Genomic DNA, 22,813 nt, shown 5'->3' with positions numbered 1-22,813 from the left:
GCACAGCGCCAAGGCCCTTCCCCATAGCCGGTCTGGCTGCCCTCCCTTACCCTGCAGCAGGGGGCTGCATTACACTCCAGCCCTCCGGAAAGCTGGAAAGCCGCTGTCCAGGGGAGCAGGGCTGGGAGCAGCTGCAATGCACTTCTCCCCTCTCCCCACGTGACCTGACCCAGGGAGAGGAAGGTGGAATTGGGGCTCTCAGAGGCTGGGGTTTCTCCCACAGGAATTGCCATACTCCAGTCTTCTGGTGATCCAATCCTAGCTGGCTTGGGTGGGCTGGAGCAGTCAACACTGCCTACACCAAGCCTTCCCCTAATGCTCATGGACTGGCACCACCATTCAGGTGCACTGTGCGAGGGAGGGGACGGGTCCCTGCCTCCCCTGCTGGGAGGTGCATGTGGAGGCAGGCAGAGGTCCTCGGGAGAACTTGGCCTCTAGTAAGAGCTTCTCAAACAGAACTGGTGGGTAAAACACTGATGTGGCTCACAGAGGTCTTTCAACCTGGCTCAGCTCTGTGGCCTTGCACCTTCGTTATCCAGAGCCAGGTCAGCCAGACGGGCTGGCGGCGGGTGGAGGGATGGGAGGGCTCCCATGAAAGGTGCCGTGAGCATGCTGGGTAAAAACTTGGACTCAGGTCCTGGTAGACTGCTCGGCTCACCTCCAAGTCACTGTAGCCTCACCTACCGAGTGGACACGGTGGCAGTAGCCCCTGTATGGAAGGGGGTGATGGCAAGGCGACATGAGCTCTGAGTGGCTTGGAGAGTGAGGCAGCCCACAAGCCCTGCACAAAGGTGTTAGGTGGTAGCTCGGCCACAGTGAGCTACAGGCAGGTCATGACAGGCTGCAGCACATGGGGGCGGGAGCTGCTGACTGGTGATATTGCCAGGGGCTGGGTGCCCACTTCCAAGGTGTGGTATATGCTTGCAGCCAGGGACCAACAAAGGGTGTCACTCCTGTCACAGAACCCAGGTGTAGGTGTAATGGGGGGGCGGGGAGGGGGCCCCTTTCATGGCCATCCCAGTGCCTCACAAAGTGTGAGTTTCCCATCCCCACAACTTTGGGCTCTGCTGGGTCAGAGGATTTGTTCCCAGGTATGCTGCTTCTACCAGGGACACAGATGTCCCCCTGGATGGCAGGCTGAGACACCACCTGACCATTCTGGGCTCCTCAGGCCACAGAGGCAACAGGCAAATCCGGGGCTGCTGGGCTGGGTGGAGTGCCTGGTCCTGGCTTTGAAGGAGCAGCTGGGCTTTGCTGCCACTCAGTGGGGCCAGGAGGAGTATGCTGAGCTTGGGACATTCTCCTGATGCCCTCAGTACTCCCCGCTGAGGACGAGGTGAGGGAGGCCACAGCCCCAGTGCAGACAGGGCCACTCAGGGCCCTTCAGAATGGAGGCTCAAATCACCTCACCAGGAAAAGACCAGGACCAGCGAGGTGCTGGCTGAGAAGAACATGAAATGAGTAGTGGGGAGTGGAAATATTAAACACTAATTATGATATTTTATTAATTACCTTGATATGTATTTGGCAGCATATATTAACCGGGGGCTGTATTATCTGTAATTTATATTGCACCCCAGTTTCCCCCCTTTTTTCCCTCCTATCTTATTTCAGAGGTGTTGATGGTGATTAATTTTCTGGTATAGTCTTTAGACCATAGGATCCAGGTGAGGTGCGCCTGAACCAAAAGAGTCGCTCAGACGCTCAGGTGGTGAGTGCATCTTCGACACGAGGGTGGCTGTGGGATGTGAAGCCGGGGCTCAGGGCTGTTGTGGAAACTGGGAGGTCAGTAAGGTCGGAGGTGGGCGCAGGCGCCAGGCTGTGGTCAGGCAGCCTCACAGCCCGGCCTGTGTTGCAGCAGTCACAGGTCTGGATTCTGCGCCATATTCTGAGAGGGGACCAGTGTGGCGTCTGGGAAAAGCCCTGTGGGCTCCAACAGTGGCAGGCACGAGGCTTTGCCGGCAGTGTTGGCGTCCTCCAGCAGTAGCCACATCAGAGTGGCAGGCGGCCACGACTGGGGTCGGGGGGTCTCCATGACTCCCATACCTTCCCAGGCCTTGCCCTCTGTATTAAAGACCTTTCTGCCTAAAACTCCTCACGTGGTTTGGATTTTCCTGACCAAGCCCTGTTTGGCAAAGCTGCTGACCAAGGAAGGAACCCTTCCAGTCCCCTCTTCAGTGGACACACTCCCGCCGAACTGTCAAACGGGACAGAAACGCGCAGCCTTTCAGGAAGAATCGGAAAATGAAAACTGTGTGCGACAGTAAGGAAGGAGGAGAAAGACCCCCTCCAGTCAGCGCTTCAACTACCTCCAACTCCATGCACCCTGCACTGGGGGCTGGGTGCTCTCCGAGGGCTGGAGGACTAGGGCTCATTCTGGAGCTCTTCTCCTCCAGTTCCGGAGCACGGTCCCGAGGGCTCCCCGGACAGGCGGGGCAGGGACTGCAGGGCCTCCTCGTACTTGTGCAGCTGAGACCAGAAACCCGGGTTGGGCTCGGCCACCGGGCGCGCGCCCTTCACGGCCTGCGTACGAAAAGCAGAGGCTGACCGCAGCGCCTCAAGGTGCTCCGCGCCCCTAACGCCGGGAGGCCCGCCCCCTGGGAGGCCCGCCCCACCTGGAAGGCCCGCCCCCCGGGAGGCCCGCCCCACCTGGGAGGCCCGCCCCCCTGGGAGGCCCGCCCCACCTGGGAGGCCCGCCCCCCTGGGAGGCCCGCCCCACCTGGGAGGCCCGCCCCCCGGGAGGCCCGCCCCACCTGGGAGGCCCGCCCCCCTGGGAGGCCCGCCCCACCTGGGAGGCCCGCCCACCTGGGAGGCCCGCCCCCCGGGAGGCCCGCCCCACCTGGGAGGCCCGCCCCCTGGGAGGCCCGCCCCACCTGGAAGGCCCGCTCCCCCGGGAGGCCCGCCCCCCGGGAGGCCCGCCCCACCTGGAAGGCCCGCGCCAGGCTGAGGCCGCGGTGCCGCATGAGGTAGGCGGTGCAGACGGCGGCCGAGCGGCTGCGGCCGTTCTTGCAGTAGACCAGGCAGGCGCCGCCGGCGCGCACCGCAGCCTCCATGGCGGCGCAGGTGGGCTCCAGGTGCGCCAGCAGGTCCTCGGCCGGGTCGTCGAACACGGGCACGCGCAGCTCGGCCACGCCGGGCGCGCACGGGCCGGGCTGCTGGCGCGAGACGTTGACGCACAGGGTGACTCCCGCGCGCGCCAGCAGCTCCGGCGCGGCCGCGGCGCGCGCAGTCCCGAGGAACAGCGAGGGGGCGACGCGCACGAACGGCGGCGGCGCGGGCGAGGCGACCCCGGGGACCTCGCGGCGGCTGGCTCGTCCCGGGTCCATGACCCGCGCCGGGACGCCCGGCCCGCGGGACTAGTTTGGGCGGCCGGGCGGCCCGCCGGGCACCCCCGGGGTCCTAAAGGCCTCCGAGGGTCCCACCCGCGGGGCCCTGGCTGCCTCCGCATTGGCGGGGCAGAGCAGGGCTCATCCTCTGATTGGCTGCGGATGGGGATTGCGGCCATTGGCTGGGCTCGTGGACCGGCGGGCGAAGGGGATTGGCCGCAGCGGGGCGGGCGGGGCCGGGACGTTGGGATGAATGGGCGGTCCCTGGGGAACGTGGAGGACAGGGAGCCGCGATCCTGCGCGGGAGGGCGGTGTCCTCTCCCGGGCATCCTGGGCTGGACAGACCGCGGCCGGGGCAGACCTGCGAGGCTGGGCTTCTAGTGCTGCAGTGCCTGTCCCTGCGCCCGGGGTGGGGGTGGCTCACCGACGCGGGCACCCGTCCCGGAGCCGGTCTGGCCGTGGAGGGGGCGGGTAGCAGGGCCCCAGCTGGGCTCGGGGAGGTGGGCTTCTCCAGCTGACATGCGGAGGACAGGGGGTCCCCTCCAGTATCCTCTGTATCGTTTTGTTGGCTGCCTGGCTTCGCTTCCTCTTAGGAACTAATAATTGTATTGCCGTCTGAGGTGCCTTTTAGTACAGTTTTATGTTTGTTCCCTTTTATCCGCTTCCTAATAAATTGCCCTTTGTAATTTCTGCATTTTATTTTCCCTTTTATTGTAAAACACAGTTCTTATGAAATAAAACTATTTGCTGTTAAATTTTCATTTCTTCATATACCAGTATTTTTATTTTTCTTAATTTTTGGTCCATCACTCTAAGTTTTAAAAAAGTTAACATCGTTTAGGGGCTCCCGGGTGGCTCAGTGGGTTGTGTCTGCCTTCAGCTCAGGTCATGATCTCCAGGTCCTTCAGGTCCTGGAATCAAGCACCGAGTTGAGCTCCCTGCTTAGCGGAGAGTCTGCTTCTCCCTCTCCCTCTGTCCTCCCCCCCCCCCGCCCCCCCCCCCCCCCGCTTGTGCGTGTGCTCTCGCAAATAAATTCTTTAAAAAACCCACATCATTTAATGTCCACATAGTTGCCACATAAGACTTATTCAGGTTTTTCTGATGGCCAGTGTCATTCAGGGACGTCTTTCCGGGATCCGTTTCAGTGAAAAATAGCTGTCTTGCAACCCTGTATACAATGATATTGCATTTTGTTTTATTCTAATAATAGTAAATGTTTTTTTCTGATTCATCTGTAACAAAACATCACAAACTCGGTTGCTTAAAACAACAGAAGTTTATTTTTCCCTGTGTGTTTGGGGTCTCCAAATCTCCCTCTTCTTATCAGGACACTAGTCATTTAGTTTAAGGCACATCCTAATCCAGTATGACTTCTTGACTTGATTAGTTGCAAAGACCCTATTTCCATATAAGGTCATTCACAGGTACCAAGGCTGAGGATTTAAACTTAATGTTTTGGAGGGATGCCATTCAACCTGCAACAGATGGTATGGTTTACCAAGTTTGTAGGATATTTTGAAGTTGACCATTTCTCTCTCTCTTTAAAGATTTTATTTGACAGAGAGACAGCGAGAGAGGAAACACAAGCAGGGGGAATGGGAGAGGGAGAAGCAGGCTCCCCCCGAGCAGGGAGCCTGACGCAGGGCTCCATCCCAGGACCCTGGGATCATGACCTGAGCGGAAGGCAGACGTTTAACTGACTGAGCCACCCAGGCGTCCCTCTTTCTCTTTTCATAGCAAAGGAATTTTATTTTATTTTATTTTTAAAGATTTTATTTATTTATTTTAGAGACAGAGCGGGAGTGGGGGGAGGAGCAGAGGGAGAAGCAGACTCTGCACTGAGCAGAGCCCCATGTGGGGGGCACAATTCCACCATCCTGAGATCATGACCTGAGCGGAAATCAAGAGTCAGACACTTAACCCACTGAGCCACCCAGGCGCCCCCCAAAGGAATTTTCAAGACAGTTTATTTTGTGCTTAAAATTCCCAAGCTGCAATGGGAGGGAGCAGGGCAGAGATGGGACCTGAGGGGGAAGGATAAGAGGTAAAGAGAGAGGGGATCCAGGAACCAAGGTAGGTATGAAGGGAGAAGAGAGGTGAATTGGGAGATAGAGGGCTGGAGGAAGCACCCCAGAACCCTAGCCAGAATCTAGCCACTGGGGAAGGGACTGGGCATGGGCTTTGCGTATCCCTTTCCCCATGTTCTAAAGGGCAGCCTGGGCTGAGGACCCCGGACCCTGCGCCTGCAGAGAGCCCCACCTCTCTCAGAGGCTCCAATGGCTTCAGTTGCAGAAAGCCCTTGAGCCCTTTCCCACTGCTGTGCCTCTGCGCATCCTAGTCCAGTTCGCTGCACCTCGCTCCTTCCTCTGTTTGGAGAGCTCCTGCGCCTCCTCTGAAGCCCTATTCAGGACTCCCTCCCCGCAGTCTTCTCCAGTGACGCCTCGGTCCACAGAGCTAATCCTTGTCTCCGCGATCTGGAACCCATAGGTCGCCTTGTCCCCGCGCCGGACCAGAAGCTTCCGCTCCGTGCCTGCCAAACTTGTACGGAACGGACAAAAACCGGCTTTGGAGTCCGGCAGAGCTCTTCAGATGTTGGCTTTACGGCGTGCTGGTACGTGGCGGTGGGGACAAGTTAGCCTCGGTTTCCTCCGGTGTCTCATGGGCACAGTCCCCGTGCGCTCTTCGCGGGGCCGTTGGAGCATTTAGCGCTCCCCCCCGAAGAGCCCTTGGCCCAGAGCTGGCTCCCCGTCCTCTGCTGGACGTGGACGTAGGTGTCCGCGGTGGAGACGGGCCGGCCGGGTCCCCGCGCCTCTCTGGCGGGGCTCAGACCGAAGGCCGGCGCGCGCAGAGGCGTGGGGGGCTCGGCGGGGGCGCGCGCGCCCGGGGCCCTGTGAGGTCACGGAGGGGCGCCCCGCGTCGGCCGAGGACGCCCGTGGGCGGGGCCGGGCGCGGGGATTGGCGGAGGCCGAGAGCCGCCGCGGGCGCGTGGCGGCGGGTGGGTCGCCAGGGAAACCCGACGCTCGGGGCTAGGGCGCTGCTCTGGGCCGCTCTGTGTTGGCCGCTGCCCTGGGCGGACCAGGAGCGGTGGGTGCCAGTTCTCCGAGCCTCGGTGCGGCCCCGCGGCAGGGGTGCGGTTGGGATCGCGGCGGGAGCGCGGGGAGCCGGGGAGGGGCGTGTCCCGGAGCTCTGCGGGGCGGCGGGGGAGGCCTGTGCCGGGACTCGACGCCCCCCGGGCATGGCCCTCTGTCCTCCCGGGGCCGGGACAGGCAGGAAATTGGGGGCCTGGCGGACTTCAGAGGCTGTGAGTGTGAGGTCGGGTGAGGACCGTGTCCCCGCGCTTGCCCGTCCGCCCCTCGCGGGCTGGCTTCAGAGGCCCGTGGGGCAGGGGGCGCCTACTGTTTGTGGCCGCTCTGGGGCCATTAGCAGGCATAATACTGACCCCAACACAGGGCCCTAAGAGGTCGTGCGGGGGTGGCTCCACCGCCCTTAATGGGGTTCCCGCCCCACTGGAGGGGCGGGGACCTCCTCGGGCGCTGGCCAAGGTTTCTCCGGAAGTTTCCAATAGGATAGGGGCGTCGACCAGGTTGGGGGGATGGGGCCTCGTTTCTCTGACGCGGATGGGGGGCTGCGGGCCTGTCCCTGGCGCCCGCCAGGAGCTCTGAGGGCTAATGTGGGTCCCTGGCTTTGCTTCCAGGTTCAAGGACGAGAGGCATGGAAAATAGTTATTCCTCAGCCTTCTATTACGAAATCCCAGATGTTGACATCTATGAAAATCAGCTGGTGGGGAGGGGCGATGAGCCTGCTGCCCCCACCGAGGACCTGGGGACCCTGGAGAGCTCCAGCACAATGGATATGCTCTTTACCAAAAGGTGAGGGGTGGGGTGGGGGCTCCCACAGGGGGTCCCAGCCTGACCCTGGGGACCACTTAGCTGGGATCCAGCATTGGGGCAGGTGTTAACCGCTAAAACTTATTTTGCTCTTTAAAAGCTTGTCTCTGGAGAGACAGGAAAACCTCAACGTTGTATCAGCCACCACTGAGGAAAGTTACAACACTGGGTTACGAGGCCCCTGCCTGATCTCTGCACACTCCTTCTGGCTCACCCACTCTGCCTTTCTGTGTCACCTTCTCGTGGCCTTAGGAACATCTGCTTTATACTGTGGAGTTCCCAAGTTGGTACAGCTTCTTCACAGTATGGTAACTGTGAGCAATGTGACACATCTCAGGTCTACTTTGGGCCAGGGGCTGCCCTTAGAGTCTTACCTTGGCATCTTGTGAAACCCAGCCTGTAATCCTATTGTATTTGTCCCCGTTATGGACTGAACTGTGTCCCCCTGGCTCTTCCCCACACCCAGAATTCATGTTAAAGCCCTCACCCCCAATGTCATGGTGACTTGCATTCATCGCCAGCAGCTCCGCACACGCTTCAGCCCCAGCCGTCCTGGCCTCTGTCCTAGTCACAGGAGGTCTGGAGGGCCCTCTGAGCATGGGGTGCATTCCTGGAGGGTGGGCCGGGGTCCCAGAAGCTCCGCCTCGGTCTGCAGCTGCTCCCGCTCCCACTGGCCCTGCCTTTCCCCCGGCTCCAGCCCGAGACCCCTGGTTGCCAGGCCGCCTTGCTCTCCTCTGGCCAGCACACCTCTCCCATGGATCATCCGTCCTCCATGCACCCGCACACCCAGCCCTGGAGATGGGGCTTTTGGGGAATAGACTTAGATGAGGTGGTGGGGCCCCATGATAAGATTAGTTCCCTTATAAGAAGAGGAAGAAGCTAAAGCTTTCTCTTTCGGCCATCTATGAACTAGGAAGCTGGCCTTCACTGGGAACGGAGTCTGCAGGCCCCCCAGTCTCAGGCTGCCAGCCTCCAGATTGTGAGAAATAAATGTGTGCGGTCCAAGCCCCCCAGCCTGTGGGGCTTGGTAATAGTCTGAACGGACTGACATAGCCCCTCTTTTACGGATGAAGAATGTCCTTGAGTCACAAGGGGTGGGGGGAAGGAACCTGTCTGGTGGCAGAACCAGGAGGTCAACTTGCTCACCTTGCCAGCTGACCAATTCCAGGGACCCCTACAGCTGACTGGTGGTGTTAATGATGTTCTTGCTTGATCTTAAACTCATTTCCATTTATTTTTTTAAGGAAAATTTCCATTTGTTCCTACTTGTTTAATTAAGGAAGTAGGATCTGTGCCATGCAGGCAAGTGGGAAGAGAAGTGGTGTATGAGTTTGTTAGGGCTGCGACAGGCCACCACAGGCTGAGTGGCCTAAACAAGAGAAATGTATTGTCTATCAGTCTGGAGGCTGCACGTCCAGGGTCAAGGTGTGGGCAGGGTGGTTTCTTTTGAGGGTGTGAGGGAGACTCTGCTCCAGGCCACTCTCCTTGGCTTGTAAATGGCTGTCTTCTTCCCGTGTCTACACGTCATCTTCTCTTCATGTGTTTCTTTGTGTCCACACTTCCCTTTGGCTGAAGGACAGTAGTCACATTGGACCGGGCCCACCCTAATGGTCACCTCTGTGAAGATCCTGTCTCCAAGTACAGCCACATGGTGAGGTGCTAGGATTTGGGCTCCAATAGAGGATTGTGTGCGTGTTGCGGGGGAGGGTAGGGACACAAGTCAACCCGTAGCCACAGGTAAGCAAAGAAAAAACAAACCAAATCTGAGCCCCCAGATTTTATCATTGTTGCATGGGGGTGTCTATTTTTCCTGGCTTCTTTCTACAGATGCATCACAACACGGCAAATGGAGATTCTTGTGTTCACAGGAGATTTTGTGTCCCTTCTTTGGGCAATGCTTTGTTAAGCCTCTGTGGCTCATAGCTGGCATGGGAGGGCTGGCTGGTGTGGGGGACCAAAGTCTGGAGGTTTCTGTGCTTTGAGCAGCCCCGCTAGACCGTCCACCTGACAGTTGCACAGGGGTCCGTAGACCAGAGACACAAGACGCAGAGTCCCCAGAGCACCCTTTCGACTTGAGAGGGAGGCAGAGAGGGGGGCCGTGTGTGTGTGATGGGGCGTAGGAGTAGGTCCCCTTTTAAGTTAGGATTTGTACTTTTAGATAGCAAGAGCAGAAAAGAAGCAAACTCACCTTGATGCCCATTCTCTGCCCCTTGCTGTGCACCCACCCATCCCTGCGGCCTTCCCTCTGTCTGCTTACTGGTCAGCTTGCTGCTCCTCTGGGACCAAAGCTCCCGCTCCTTCTTTAGACCATTCATTAGTCCATGCATGTCTGCCGAGTGTCCACTTCCTGCCCAGCTGTGGGCCAGGCTGCCGGCTCCTGAGTGAAGCCCCTGCCAGGGGCCCTCTGGGCTGGTCGAGGGCACAGGCTTGCCCCACAACCAGCTGGGGTGGGGCAACCATCTGCTTCCAGGTACTAGAGCTGGTCATGCCTCCAGAGCACTGGCAGCCATTTAGCCACGTGAGACAGACACAGGTTGCCCACTTGGGCCATTACTGCACCCCCGTGCCTCAGTTTCCCTCTGCAGAATGGGGGTAGCAACAGCCATCTGCCCTGGGGGGGTCGTTGGGAGGAAGGACTGAGATGGCGTGTGGTTCTCTCCACCGTCACTCCTCAGGCCTGTGCCGGTGTGGGTCCTCCCTGCCCTGCTCTTCACCTTCCTAGGGACATCCCAGAGGCCCTGGAGGAGGAGGAGGAGTCCGAGGGTCCCCCTGGGGAGCAGGACCTGAAAGAGACCTACATCCAGCTGGTCCAAGGCGTGCAAGAGTGGCAGGATGGCTGTGTATACCGAGGGGACTTCGGGCTGGACATGAAGCTGGGCAATGGTGAATTCTCTTGGCCCACGGGCGAGGTAACCAGCTCCCACTGCTCCTTCCCTCCTGGCCAGTGTCAGCCAGCCACCACTCTCTCCTCTTCTTTTTCCTTTTTTTTCCTTTTTTTTAAGAGAGGGAGAGAGGGAGCAGGGTTGATGGGCAAAGGGAGAGGGAGAGAGAGAGTCTTAAGCAGGCTCCATTCCTAGCGCAGAGCCTGACATGGGGTTGCATCTCATGACCCTGAGATCACGACCTGAGCTGAGATCAAGAGTCAGACGCTCAACCGCCTCAGCACCCAGGCGGCCCTGGTCTCTCCTAAGAGGGACGTGAGGTGAACTTGCAGACCACCGGCCAGAAAGGGTGTTAGGCTAGTGTCTTTCCCACATGAGAAATGTCTGGAGAGAAACATTCTCACAGACTTCCAGGGTCATGCCTGCGGCTGGTCTGGGTGTCCCCAGGTCGAAGCTTGGGAAGTATTACTTAAGATAAATTCTTATTCTGGGTGACTGTTTTAAAATCACAAATTACTGTATCAAGTTGTATTTATGTTGGTGAAATGGCTTTGTATTTAAGGTTAAGCAGAAGGAAAGGATCTTTTTAACAATCAAGTGAAAGCACGCTCTAGAGCCCACGCAGTAGGCCATGTCCGGGACCCCAGGGGAGACCCCAGCAGACTGGCTGCCGAAGCTGCTCCCCCTGGGGCCTCTGGGAGGGTGGGGCAGCCACGGCCTTGGGCAGCACCGTGGCCGACACCGGAGCTGTGGCTGCCTGTTCTTCCAGCAGGGAGATTTTCAGAGCATGGGTACGAGTGTGAGGTGGGAAGATGTCCCTGTAGGGGACTTTGATTCAGTAGCTCCAAGGGCAGTGGACTGGTGGGGCCCTGGCTCAGGCCCAGTCCTTTGCCGGGAATGCACCCCTCGCTCAGAGGGCCCTCCAGACCTCTGTGACCAGGACAGAGGCCAGGACGGCTGGGACTGAAGCGTGTGTGGAGCCGCTGTCGACGAATGCAAGTCACCATGACATCAGTGATCAAGCACGGACCCCTGTGGGTTGTTTATTGTCTTAGTTCTCAGCTAGGTTCTCCTTTGTCCCAACACTGTAGTGTCCCACAGCCCCGTTCATGGCTTTTGGGAGGTTTGGGTGCCCTGTCCTGCAGAGCACAGATTCTCCCCATGAAGGGAGACCACAGTTGGGCGGGGGTATTGTGATGGAGCCACGGCTTCATTATTGCTGGCAGGGACCTCGGGTCCACTGAGCAGACGCTCATCCAGCTCACGAACTGGAGAGGCCAGGGGACAAGAGGCCATGCCACTCATGAGCAGTGACCTTAAACACGTTAACTGTGTTCAAAGGACCGGACCAAGCATGTCAGCTCCGGCTGGTGAGATGAGGCTCCTGGTCTGTGTGGAGGGCCAGGGAGGGATGGAGCCAACGATGGACAGGGTCCCTCCGGTGCTTTCTCCCGGGGAGTGGACAGAAATCCACATGCATACACACCCAAGTAACCAGAGGGTTAAATGTCCCCCCTGCAGTTCTACACAAACAATTTGCCAGTCAACATTTTTTTTTAAAGTTTGGTGGACTCTGATTTGCTCCACAAAACCATGTTAATTAGATGGGTGTTGGCAGAAGATGGGCAGCCCCAGCCCAGTGCCTCTCTGCTCAGTGAGTGTCCTTGCGCTGGACGGGCTTCTCAGAACCGTAACTGAGCCTGCATTCAACCCAGGTGAGACTGAAAAGGGCCTTTGTTGGCTCTTGGAACTGAAAAGTCCATCACTGGGGGTCATGTGGCCCTAGGCTTGGCTGGATCCAGGGATTCCAATGACCCTGTGGGGCCCCTCTCTCCCCATCTCCATGTGGGGGGTCCAGACTGACCCTCCACCATCTGGCAAGCCCATGGGAGCTGCATCACATGCTCCTGGAAGAGGAAAGGCCCTAGCAGGACACTAGTCTGGCTTGGGCATGGGTCCTGTGGCCAAGCCCAGGTCAGGGCTGGGGCTGGGGGTCAGGAGTCCTCAGGTTGGCCAGTCTTGGTACCGTGTGCCTGGGGGCTGGGGTCAGTCCACCGCCAACCCCATAGGGAGTCTTCTCCATTACCAGAGGAAAGAGAAGGGACACTAAGCAGGCAGCAGGCAGCATCCTATTCCTCCAGAGTGGTCTCTGAGCATTGCTGGGCCCGGCCTGCTCCTGGTGTGGAAAGAGGCTGTCAGCCATGCACCAGGGTCCGGTCTAGCTGTTGGAAAGTGCTCGGAATGGGCATCACATTCTTTTTTCCTCCTGAGACCCCGGGAGAGGGGCAGGCTCGGACAGACCCACCCCTAACATCGGTGGGGCTTGGGACAAGAGCGGACAGAGGCCCGCATCCATGGCTCAGTATGGAGGCGTTTTAAATCAAAGCCACACTAGTGCTCCCCAGCAGGGTCCATAGCCTGCCCCCGGGGCCACGCAGGGGAGCCCGAGGCTGGTGCCCCCTCCCCCACCCGGGCCAGCCTGCAGCCTGTGAACCCAGGCAGGATGGGGCTGAGCCCAGGGCAGAGCTCCTGAGCGGAGCCGGCTCCCACCCAAACCCAGTCATGGCTGTAGCAACACCTGTCCAGATGCCCCTGCCTGAGCTAGGGCAGGCGAGGGCGAGCACGGCCACTGGGGCGCGGACCGCCTGGCACCTGCTCTGCGGCGCGTAGGTGACCGTCTCTAACAGACACCATGCACCCCAGCTTGAAGGGGGCCCGTGGCCAGAGTGGCTCTGGAAGGCTGGGGGGGTGGGGAGGAGCAGCTTCTCAGGCGCGCCTGGCGCGGGGCTCTCTTCACAGTCTTACCGCGGGCAGTTTTACCGCGACCACCGCCACGGGCTGGGCACCTACCTGTGGCCCGATGGCTCCAGCTTCACCGGCATGTTTTACCTGAGCTACCGAGAAGGCTATGGCACCATGTACCAGAAGACCAGGCTCTTCCAGGTGAGGGGCGGGGCCGCCCAGTGTGCGGGGTTGGGGCGGATGTGCCCCGTGTGCAGGGGAGAGGTGGGGCCACCTAGTGTGCAGGGGAGAGGTGGGGTCCTGCGTGTTCAGGCCACTGGATAAAAGGATATTAGGTTCTGGGGAATTTTATTTGTGCAACAAGTGGTAGCTTTCTTATTTTTGGAGATTAAAACAGTATCAGTAATAAGATACAATAATAAGGCTCATGAGAAGAAGACGAACACAAGTGAGAAGACAGGCCTCTTCCGGATCCCATTTTCCAGAATAGGGCTGGGTATCAGCGCTCTGTGTGTCCTTTAGAGTCAACTGTAAATGCACCATAAATGTTTAGTTTTTTATACATAAACTGGATCGTTCCACATAGAGTGTCTTGAATCTTGCAGATGAGATACATTTCCTCCTCCTATTTCCTCACAGTAAACCCCACCCACTTTAGTATATATACAGTTTCACAAGCCTAGAGCTGTGTGAACACGCTGGACCGTTCCATCTCCTGATGTTACCCGTGCCCGTTTGGGACTGGTCTCTCCCCTCACCCCAGCTCTTGGCCTGTCCTTTGGCCTATAATTTACCTTTGCAAGAATGTCCTGTTAACGAAATACAATATGGGGCGCCTGGGTGGCTCAGTTGGTTAAGTGACTGCCTTCGGCTCAGATCATGATCCTGGAGTCCCGGGATCGAGTCCCACATCGGGCTCCCTGCTCAGCGGGGAGCCTGCTTCTCCCTCTGACCCTCCCCCCTCTCATGTGCTCTCTCTCTCTCTCATTCTCTCTCTCTCAAATAAATAAATAAAATCTTTAAAAAAAAATACAATATGTAGACCTCTCACTTAGCAAAATGCGTTGGAGATCCACCTGCGTTGTAGTGAGCCCGTAGGTCCTTCCTTAGTGCTGAGCGCTTGGGCAGCGCCTGGCTCTGCCACAGTTGTCCCACTGTTGTCCAGTTTCCAGCTTTGGGCGGTTATGAATCAGACTGCTGTAAACATTTATATATGGTGCCTTGTGCACGTGTGTGTGCACATGTGTGCGTTCGTGAGCACGCACAGTCCCCTCAAGGCCCTGAGGCCCATTGGAGTCAGTCTCCAGCCGCCCCCTCCGCTAGCCCCCAATGACCCTGCTCTGCCAGTTAGCACAGGTCTCCCTTTCCTGTCATTTCAGGTCCTGGGGACCCTGCCGTGGGGGGCACTTCCTGTGTGAATTCCCCTTTCCTGTCATTTCAGGTCCTCGGGACCCTGCCGTGGGGGGCACTTTCTGTGTGAATTCTCTGGTGTAGGGCATGATTCTTTGGAGATTCAGACGTATTTGCATACGTCAGCAATTTGTTTCTTTTACTGGGAAGCAGTATTCCATTGCGTGGATATGATACACAGTTTTGATTTGATGTTTCCAGTTTTTGGTTATTACGAATGAAGCTGCTAAGAACATTTGATTACAAGTCCTCACGTGCATGCATGTCTATTTTTGCATTTGGGTAAATACCTGGGAGGGGACTGCTGGTCGTATGTTAAGTGTATGATAAATTTTACAGGACACCTCCGAGTGGTTTTCCAAAGTGGCTGTGCCACCTCCCGTCTCAGCCCATCACATGTGAACGTTGTCCTTGCTCCACATCTCTGTCAGTGCTTGGTGGTGTCTGTTTTCATTTTAGCCACTCTTAGGCTTATCAGTATTTCTTTCCTAGTTCTTGCTTTTTTTTATATCCTAGTTACAAAATCTTAGCTTAACCCAAGGTGACCAAGATTTTCGTCCGTGTTCTCGTCTACGTGTTATGGTGTTAGCGCTGACATTTAGCTCTGTGATCCGTTTTCAGTTCACTTTTGCATTTCACGTGAAGTGGGGGTGAGTCCTCCTCCCCTCCCCTGTCCCCACCCGTGGGTGTCCAGCTGGTCCCCTGCCGTCGGTGAGAAGACTGTCCTTTCTCCACTGCTGGCCTTTGCACCTTTTGTCAAAAACCACACGGGAGACACATGTCTGGTTGTCTTTCTTCATGTGATGTCAGGATTGGCCAGTGGGGGCCAGGGTCTGCAGTCCTATCCCGTCTGTTACGATGGCGGTCTCGTCTTACTTCTCGTGATTTTGGAGAATACCAATGACCGTTATTTCATGAGAGGGTGTAAGAAAGTGACCTTCTAAATCCACAATTCCTCCTCCATTTGTTAACTAGAATTCTTTTCTAAAGATTTTATTTATTTGACAGAGAGATAGAAGAGCACAAGCAGAGGAATGGCAGAGGGAGAGGGAGAAGCAGGCTCTGCACTGAGCAGGGAGCCTGATGTGGGACTCGACCCCAGGACCCTGGGATCATGACCTGAGCCGAAGGCAGACACTCAGCCATCTGAGCCACCCAGGTGCCCATGTTAACTAGAATTCTTTTATCTACAACATCCTTCATCAGCTGTCTGGTTACTTGGAGGTAGTTTAATGGGAAAAGCAAAATGACACTTGATCGTTTCCCTTTCTTTGCTGGTTGTCAGAGTTGGAAGGTGATTACTGTCAAACATTCTTCAGAGGTGGTCAGTGGAGCTTAGTGGGGTTTTTCTGTATTTTTATGAACTCATGGATTTTAATATACTTGGTTTATCTCCGTACATTGCAGTCGTTAGGTTTTTGGTGCCCAGTTGGCACTCTTTGGTCAGGGGGAGCCTCTTTCGTTTGGCTCTTGCAACTGACACAACTCCAGCAGGCTTTGGTGGCTTTCTTGCCTTTTGCGGTGAGGAGTCATCCCCAGGTCATCCATACACTTCCTGCCCTGGACCCAGAATCGACTTTATCTGGCAGGCCTGGTTCCACAGTGGGAAATGGTGTTTAGAAACCACAGTTTGGGTGCTTATTACTACTGTGTTGGCTTGGTTTTCATATTTAGTATTTTCAGTAGGAGATCTAGATAATATATATTTTCTTTTTTTTTTTTTTAAAGATTTTATTTATTTATTTGAGAGAGAGAATGAGATAGAGCATGAGAGGGAGGAGGGTCAGAGGGAGAAGCAGACTCCCTGCCGAGCAGGGAGCCCGATGCGGGACTCGATCCCGGGACTCCAGGATCATGACCTGAGCCGAAGGCAGTCGCTTAACCAACTGAGCCACCCAGGCGCCCGATAATATATATTTTCTAAATGAGAAAAGATACCACCAGTTCATACTGATGTCTCCAAATCCAGTTTAGGAATACAGGGTTTTTACTCAACAGCCATGGTATTGTATTTGCATATCTTTCCTCTTAGTCTTAAAAATCCTCATTTCTAACCATTAACAACATTTCTACCTATTTTACCTCATAAAATATGTATGACAGTTCGGAATAATAACATAGCACTGGGACGCCATGCGTCCTGAAAGCAACTCAGAGCTCCTTTGCCTTCCTTTTGCCCTGGGGCTGACCCCACAGGAATGTTGAGTCCAATCACGGGACATAATTCCTCTCTGGGCAGTTAACCCACCACCTGGGAGGAGATCTACACTCACTCGCTTTGCTTTTGTTTTTTTAGGATTTGATTTTTTAAGTCTTGCCTTAATTTTGTTTTATACTTATGTAAAAAACTGATATTTTTCTGAAGGCAAATCTAGCAAACAGGGTCCACCCAGAGGAGTCCAGCATCCATCCCTTCTCTTCTCTCTGGCGTCCTGTCCTGTCATTGGTGACTGTTTCTACAGCTTTATCTTTGCAGGTGCAACCATGAGCCCCGTGCGCCTGTGCGTTCCTCCCCGCTTGGACGGCGGGGCCTGCGCTCTTTGCACTTCCGATGGTTGCCTGCAGTTTCCCATCATCCGGGCATCTCGTGTCCTTACAGCTGGTTGGGAAGGGTTGACCACCGGGAGCTTTTCTCCAGGCTTTGTTGTGCCAAAGGGCATGGCGGTGACGGTCTTTCTCATCAACCATTCTGTGCTTTTGTTGGTGATCTCTGGGATATATTCATTCCTAGGAGGGCATTGTTTGGTCACAAAGTAAATGTGTGTCAGAGACAAACGCTGTGGCATGTTGCGTCCTGCAGACATAACCGTTATTAGGATTATATTTTATTAGTATGATTATAGTTTGCTGCTATACATACTGTCGTGAACGTATGTGTGATCATAGCTTTGATGACGTTGGGATTATTTCCTTATGATGGATTCCTGGAAGGGGAGCTCTTGGGTCAGCTCTCGGGGCACGAGCGCCTTTGGACTCCTCATAGATCTGCAGCAGCTGCTTTTCCGACTGCCTGCCTCCCTGCACCCCCTTTCCTTGCCCTGTCCCCAGTCTTTCCCCGCCCATGGATCTTGTGGCTCCTGCCTCCTGGGTGACAGGGGCTTCCAGGTTGAATGTGCCCCGCCCCACCAAGCCACTTTCACAGACCGAGGTGGCACTTCGTGCCCTGTGCAGCTTCTTCCCGAAGTACCTCTGCCCCCCTCCCCCCACCTCCTGCACAATGACGTCATCCTCAGAGCATTTTCTTTTCGTTTCTTTAGCCTGTTGTAGACCGTGAGCTTCTTGTGCTCAGGGCCATGGAGCTTGGAGCCTTACATCCCAAGTGCCCAGCCCCGGGGCTTGCAGCCAGAGAGCCCTGAGACAGCAGCCCTGGCCCGGTTCACAGATGCGGGCACAGCTCCTGGTAGTGAACCGAATGCCCCCGCTGTGTCAGGCCTCCGCAACTTCGCCCAGGCTGTTCCTCGGTCCTCCCAGTGACCTCCAGGCGTCCTCTAGTGCCAGCACAGGGAGCATGCAGCTCTCCTGGGAAGCGGGGCCTCTCTCTGAGCTCCCGGTGCCAGAGCCCTTCTCCCAGTTTCCTTGGGGGGGGGGCGGCATTGCCTTTCATTCAAGGCCCTCCTGGCCCTTCCCTCTGCACCCATGCTCCACCCAGCACAGACACCGTCCCACCCAGTGGGAGCACCCAGAGAGGCCCAGGAATCACTGCACCCGGCTGGGTTCACTGGGAGCGTGCGTTAGCCCCGCCTCCTCCTCCCCCTCCCTTCTTCCCCATCCTCCCCCTCCTCCTCCTGCCTCCTCGGTTCATGCCTGCTGGGGTCTCTGGGACCCAGTGCCCAGCATCTCCGACCCCCATGCTGCTGGGGTGCCTGGGCTGGGTCCCTAGTGCTGCAAGGGGTTCCCTGAAATGAGCCCACACGTGGTATCCCTGACACGCTCCACCCTGAGACCCCCGGGCGTGTCCCCACTTTCCCAGTAAGGCCACCCCTGACCACCCCAGGCCCGTAGCACCTTTCTCCACCCACGTGTTCCATATTTACACATTTGCTTTTGGCCCCTGGGCCTGGTGCATACTAAGCCTCTGCAAATATTTGTTGAATGAATGAATACATTTCTTAGGAAGGTTTAATTTTTTGATTTTGAGAAACCAGTTGCAGAGCAGACGGCCCTGCTGAATTCTCTCTTTTGCCCTAGTGAACTTTGTTTTGCAGGGGCTGTACAAAGCCAACGAGCGGTTTGGGCCAGGCATTGAGACCTACCCCGATGGCAGCCAGGACGTCGGGCTGTGGTTTCGGGAGCACCTCATCAAGCTGTGCACAGAGGTCCCCAGCAGCTTCTCCATACACGACTACCCTGAGTACTCGGGCTTCCTCACACACTCTCCTGCTAGAATCAGCCTCTTGGGCGAGGAGAAAATGGAGTGGGACCTGCATGAGGAACAGGACCCCTTTTTCTACGACTATAAGCGGTTTCTTCTGAATGATGACTTAACTCTGCCTCCAGAAATGTACACTTACTCAACCGACAACAGCCACCTGCCCATGACCTGCTCTTTCCGCAAAGAATTAGATGCCCTGATCTTCCTTAACGATGTCCCTCCGTTTGTTGAGGACAGCAAACCCTGGTTTATAAAAAATGAGACCCCTTTGATGGTCAAAATCCAGAAGCAAGCTTATAAGTACAGGTAAGTCGTCACATCGTTCTTCATCACCTCAGCGCCTGGAAGGCCTGCTCCTCCCCGCCGCTGACGGGCCTGCGCTCAGTGCTGGGCCCCCGGAGGCCTCCGGTGCCTGGCTGAGTAACTTGCAGGGTTGTCAGGTTAAATCATATGTGCTCTCCTGTTTGACTGAGGCAGCTCAGAGATGGAGGGGGAGGGAAAGCCGTGACGGGCCTGTGAGCAGGGACATGTCCCCGGGTTTCGAGGAAAGGGGCGGAGCAGGCAGGTGCTGGGACCATCGATGTTCACACAGGGTATTGGGACGCCGGATCCTGCTCACCCAGTCTTGGGGGCAGGAGTGGTCAGGGGGTTGCTTGGTGAGCATGGAGAAGAGTGTAGAGCCTCGCAAGGGGATGTGGAATAGGGTCAACTCCTGAGTTGATGGGGCTGAGTTCAAATCCTGGTTCTGGGACCCTGTGTGTATTTTCTCTGTACTGGTTGGAGCTTGCGCCCCAGCCTCTGCAGGTCGTGTCTGTGACTAGGTGTCCGGTAGGTCAGGTATCTACGCGAGGTCCACACAAAGAGAAGGGACTGCTATTACCCTGATGTATGAGTACGGATCTGACGCGAGAGCCAAGGTGGGAGAGCAGGGTAGGAGTAGGCTGGGGGCTGGCCGAGCCTCTGGCTTCTCCAAAATGGCTGGGAAAGATGGAGCTGCTTTGTTGGTCTCCAAAGACACCCTTCTTCACCACCCCAGCCCTGGAAAAGTTAGCAGCTACTTGATGAAAACTGATATTTTAAGTTAAAATTTTGAAGAATATTTTCATTTGTTTACTAAACTTTGTTCTCTGATATCACTAAACTGTTTTAGAATTCATGTTTGGTAAACACAAGTGGCTGGCTACTTATGCATTCATGCTTCCCCCCACTTAATCCCTCCACCCATCCCTCCACCCATTCCTCCCTCTCTCCCTCCCTCTGTCGATCCACCCACCCACCCATCCCTCCACCCATCCCTCCCTCCCTCCCTCCCTCCCTCCATCCATCCATCAACCCACCCATCTACACATCCATCCAGTCATCCACCCATCCACCCACCCACCCACCCACCCATTTATCCATCCCTCCATTCATCCATCCACCCACCCACCCACCCATTTATCCATCCCTCCATTCATCCACCTATCCACCCACCCATCACCCACCCACCCCTCCATCCTTCCACCTAGCCATCCATCTGTCCATCCATCATGCAGACGTCAGCTGAGCCAGTAATTGTTGATAACTGTTGGGCACAGAAGGTGCCATAAATCCATAGATGTTTGATGGTGGAGGAGGTTACGTGTACACAGGAGGCTTAAGTGTGGGCTGGTGAGTGGGTCATGGGACTTGCCTGTTATCTACTCAAAAAGTGAATGAGCAGAGGTGGGATGTGAGTGCTTGGTGCTGAGTGCCAGACCCATGTGTGTGCCTGGCCTCCTTCCTGCCCGGGGCCCCTCCTATGAGAGCCCCTTTCCCAGCACACATGAAGGGACCGATGAATCAGGTTTGTGCAGGGCCCATGATAAGCCTGAGCATCTGCACCTGAGGGCCACGAGTCACACCACAGTGCTGCGTCCACGCCAACTGTGATTGCTCAGTGGTGCAGCCCCCAGGGCTCAGGGTGCCTGAGGAGTGGACTGTAAGGGGAGGAAAAGGGCCTGGGGCAGGGCAGGGTGAGGAATGAAGAGAAGGGGTATAGGAGAGAGGGCCCCGAGTGGGGGTCCTGAGCTGGCCTAACACCACTGAGGCCCACCGTGTTGCCAGGAACAAGAAGGCCCACAGCAGCTGGAACATGGGTGCCATCCTGGAGGGGGACCGGAGAAGCTTTGCGTGTCGTGGGCCCAAGGAGCGGCTTGCCAAGGACATGATCCTGAGGGCTGGGGAAGGGAACTATGACTGGATCTACGGGATCCTCAGGGATGACCTCGCCAGCGCTGATGTGGCTGATGCCAAGGGCTACACTGTGCTCGCTGCGGCCGCCGTAAGTCCCCATGCGGGGTGCCCCCGGCACTGTGGACCCGTGACAGTCTGGGGTCCTCTCCCCTCTGTGGGGCTGCTGTCCTCCCAGCCAGAAGTGGGATGCACAGGGTCGGATGGCAGAGAGGCTGGGCCGTGTTGATCTTCCCACGCCGCTGTCTCTGAGTCAGGTAGCTGCTGTCCTCACGAGGCTGGCTTCCTCCCTCCAGGTTCACTGTCACAACAACATTATCAACCTTCTGCTGGACCACGGGGCCGACGTGAACAAGTACACAGACGAGGGCCTCACGGCGCTCAACATGTGCTTCCTTCTCTACTACCCGTCCAGGTGCTTCAAGCCCAACATCGCTGAGCGGACGGCGCCCAAGCCCCAGGTCAGCCCCTTGACGCTGCAGCCCGGCCTGGCGTCTGTAGCACCCTGTCCCCCATCCCCCATCCCCCTGTCCATCTCTCCTGGCCGCGGTCCCCGGCCTCCCTGTCTCTGTGCAGATGGGCTTCAGATGGGGTGAAGGGACACTACGGCCCGCGGACGGGGAGTGGGAGGCAGGGACGGAGCCAGCATGCCCGCTCAGTGTCCTGAGCTCTTACCGCAACGCCAAGGGCCATGTGTCCCATCCGAGCCACATGCACGGCAGTCGGCCCAAGACCCCTCCTGTGGGCCCCAGGGAACGAGACTCGGGGGGGGGGGGAAGGCTGGCGATTCAGGAGTGAGGCACCCCTTTGCCCTTTGTGAATAGAACTGCCCAGAGGTCCCTGGTCAAGCGTTAGCGTGAACTCCTGCTTTGGGTTGTTTGGGATGTACCCCCAGCCGTGGGATCGCGGGGTCACGTGGTGGTCCTGTGTTTCGTCCGTCCGGGAGCTTCTGAGCCCTGCTGCCGCTGCAGGGGCAGCTCTGTATGCCTCCGTTCCAGGGCAGGCTCGGGGCCTCACAGCTGGCTGGGCAGTGCCCGAGGGCCCGCTCTCTGCAGCGCAGGGCGACCTCCGTGGCCTGTCTCCTGAGCGCCGGCTGCAGGGGCCGCGTCTGCACACCCCTCGGGGAACCCTGGACCCTAACTGTCAGCCCTGTGAGGCAGGCCCAGCCTGGGACTGACCTCCTCCCAGCAAGCCTTCCGTGGGGGCTGCGGCTTTCTCTCCTCGTGGTCAGGGCCCCTCCTGGGCAGGTGAGGGAATGGTGCTGGAAAAAGTCCCCTTGCTGGGACTCTTCTCTCACCTTAACCCTGTCTCCTGAATTTCTTCCTTGAGGAGAGGCGGGCAGAGCTCCTCAGGTACCAACACATGGCCCCCACCCCTGCTTCTCCAGGGCAGGCCTCGGTTCCTGCCTTCAGTTCCCTTAGGTGGGACCACACCAGCTCCTGAGGATTTCAGGGTGGGGAGTGGGTAAGGGAGCAGGTGCACGCGGGGAGGAGGCCAGAGCCCACCGGGTCCCTGCTGCCCTGGGTGGGGTGGGGGGGCAGGTGCACGCGGGGAGGAGGCCAGAGCCCACCGGGTCCCTGCTGTCCTGGGTGGGGAGGGGGGACAGGTGCACGCCGGGTCCCTGCTGCCCTAGGTGGGGTGTGGGGAGCAGGTGCATGCGGGAAGGAGGTCAGAGCCCACTGGGTCCCGCTGCCCTGGGTGGGGTGGGGGGAGCAGGTGCACGCGGGGAGGAGGCCAGAGCCCACTGGGTCCCTGCTGTCCTGGGTGGGGTGTGGGGAGCAGGTGCACACAGGAAGGAGGTCAGAGCCCACCGGGTCCCGCTGCCCTGGGTGGGGTGGGGGGAGCAGGTGTACGTGGGAAGGAGGTCAGAGCCCACCGGGTCCCGCTGCCCTGGGTGGGGTGGGGGGAGCAGGTGCACGTGGGGAGGAGGCCAGAGCCCACCGGGTCCCTGCTGCCCTGGGTGGGGTGGAGGGGCAGGTGCAC

The 22,813-nt window shown here is 57.3% G+C and overlaps 2 protein-coding genes across 2 annotated transcripts in view; one reads left to right on the top strand and one right to left on the bottom strand.

Moving 5' to 3' along the window:
* Nucleotides 1-1,478: 1,478 nt before the first annotated feature.
* On the bottom strand, nucleotides 1,479-3,737 carry DUSP28 (dual specificity phosphatase 28). Its single transcript, XM_064587392.1, has 2 exons — nucleotides 2,925-3,737; nucleotides 1,479-2,523 (listed from the first exon to the last, which is right to left on the bottom strand). Exons 1-2 carry the CDS (start codon nucleotides 3,324-3,326, stop codon nucleotides 2,365-2,367), a joined length of 561 nt encoding a protein of 186 aa, XP_064443462.1. The 5' UTR covers nucleotides 3,327-3,737; the 3' UTR covers nucleotides 1,479-2,364.
* A 5,124-nt stretch (nucleotides 3,738-8,861) lies between these two features.
* Nucleotides 8,862-22,813, top strand: part of ANKMY1 (ankyrin repeat and MYND domain containing 1) — a 43,897-nt gene continuing 29,945 nt past the window's right edge. Inside the window, exons 1-6 of the mRNA XM_064585846.1 lie at nucleotides 8,862-8,869; nucleotides 9,741-10,122; nucleotides 12,895-13,038; nucleotides 18,453-18,925; nucleotides 20,705-20,921; nucleotides 21,127-21,291. Coding sequence (XP_064441916.1) covers nucleotides 8,862-8,869; nucleotides 9,741-10,122; nucleotides 12,895-13,038; nucleotides 18,453-18,925; nucleotides 20,705-20,921; nucleotides 21,127-21,291 — 1,389 coding nt within the window. The remainder of the gene's footprint in view (nucleotides 8,870-9,740; nucleotides 10,123-12,894; nucleotides 13,039-18,452; nucleotides 18,926-20,704; nucleotides 20,922-21,126; nucleotides 21,292-22,813) is intronic.

This window comes from Mirounga angustirostris, unplaced genomic scaffold, assembly GCF_029215605.1.
Source record: "Mirounga angustirostris isolate CCGP_5_RB_7025 unplaced genomic scaffold, mMirAng1.0.hap1 SCAF_3, whole genome shotgun sequence".
NCBI lineage: Eukaryota > Metazoa > Chordata > Mammalia > Carnivora > Phocidae > Mirounga > Mirounga angustirostris.
The sequence above is the reverse complement of the archived record's forward strand: the minus strand, read 5'-3'. Positions and strand labels throughout refer to the sequence as shown.

Bases quoted from the DNA above. Each gene is read 5' to 3' on its own strand.
- DUSP28 (XM_064587392.1), bottom strand. From the start codon at position 3,326: ATGGACCCGGGACGAGCCAGCCGCCGCGAGGTCCCCGGGGTCGCCTCG. The intron at 2,524-2,924 runs GTGGGGCGGGCC...TTTCGTACGCAG, and splicing joins GCCTGGCGCGGGCCTTCCAG to GCCGTGAAGGGCGCGCGCCC.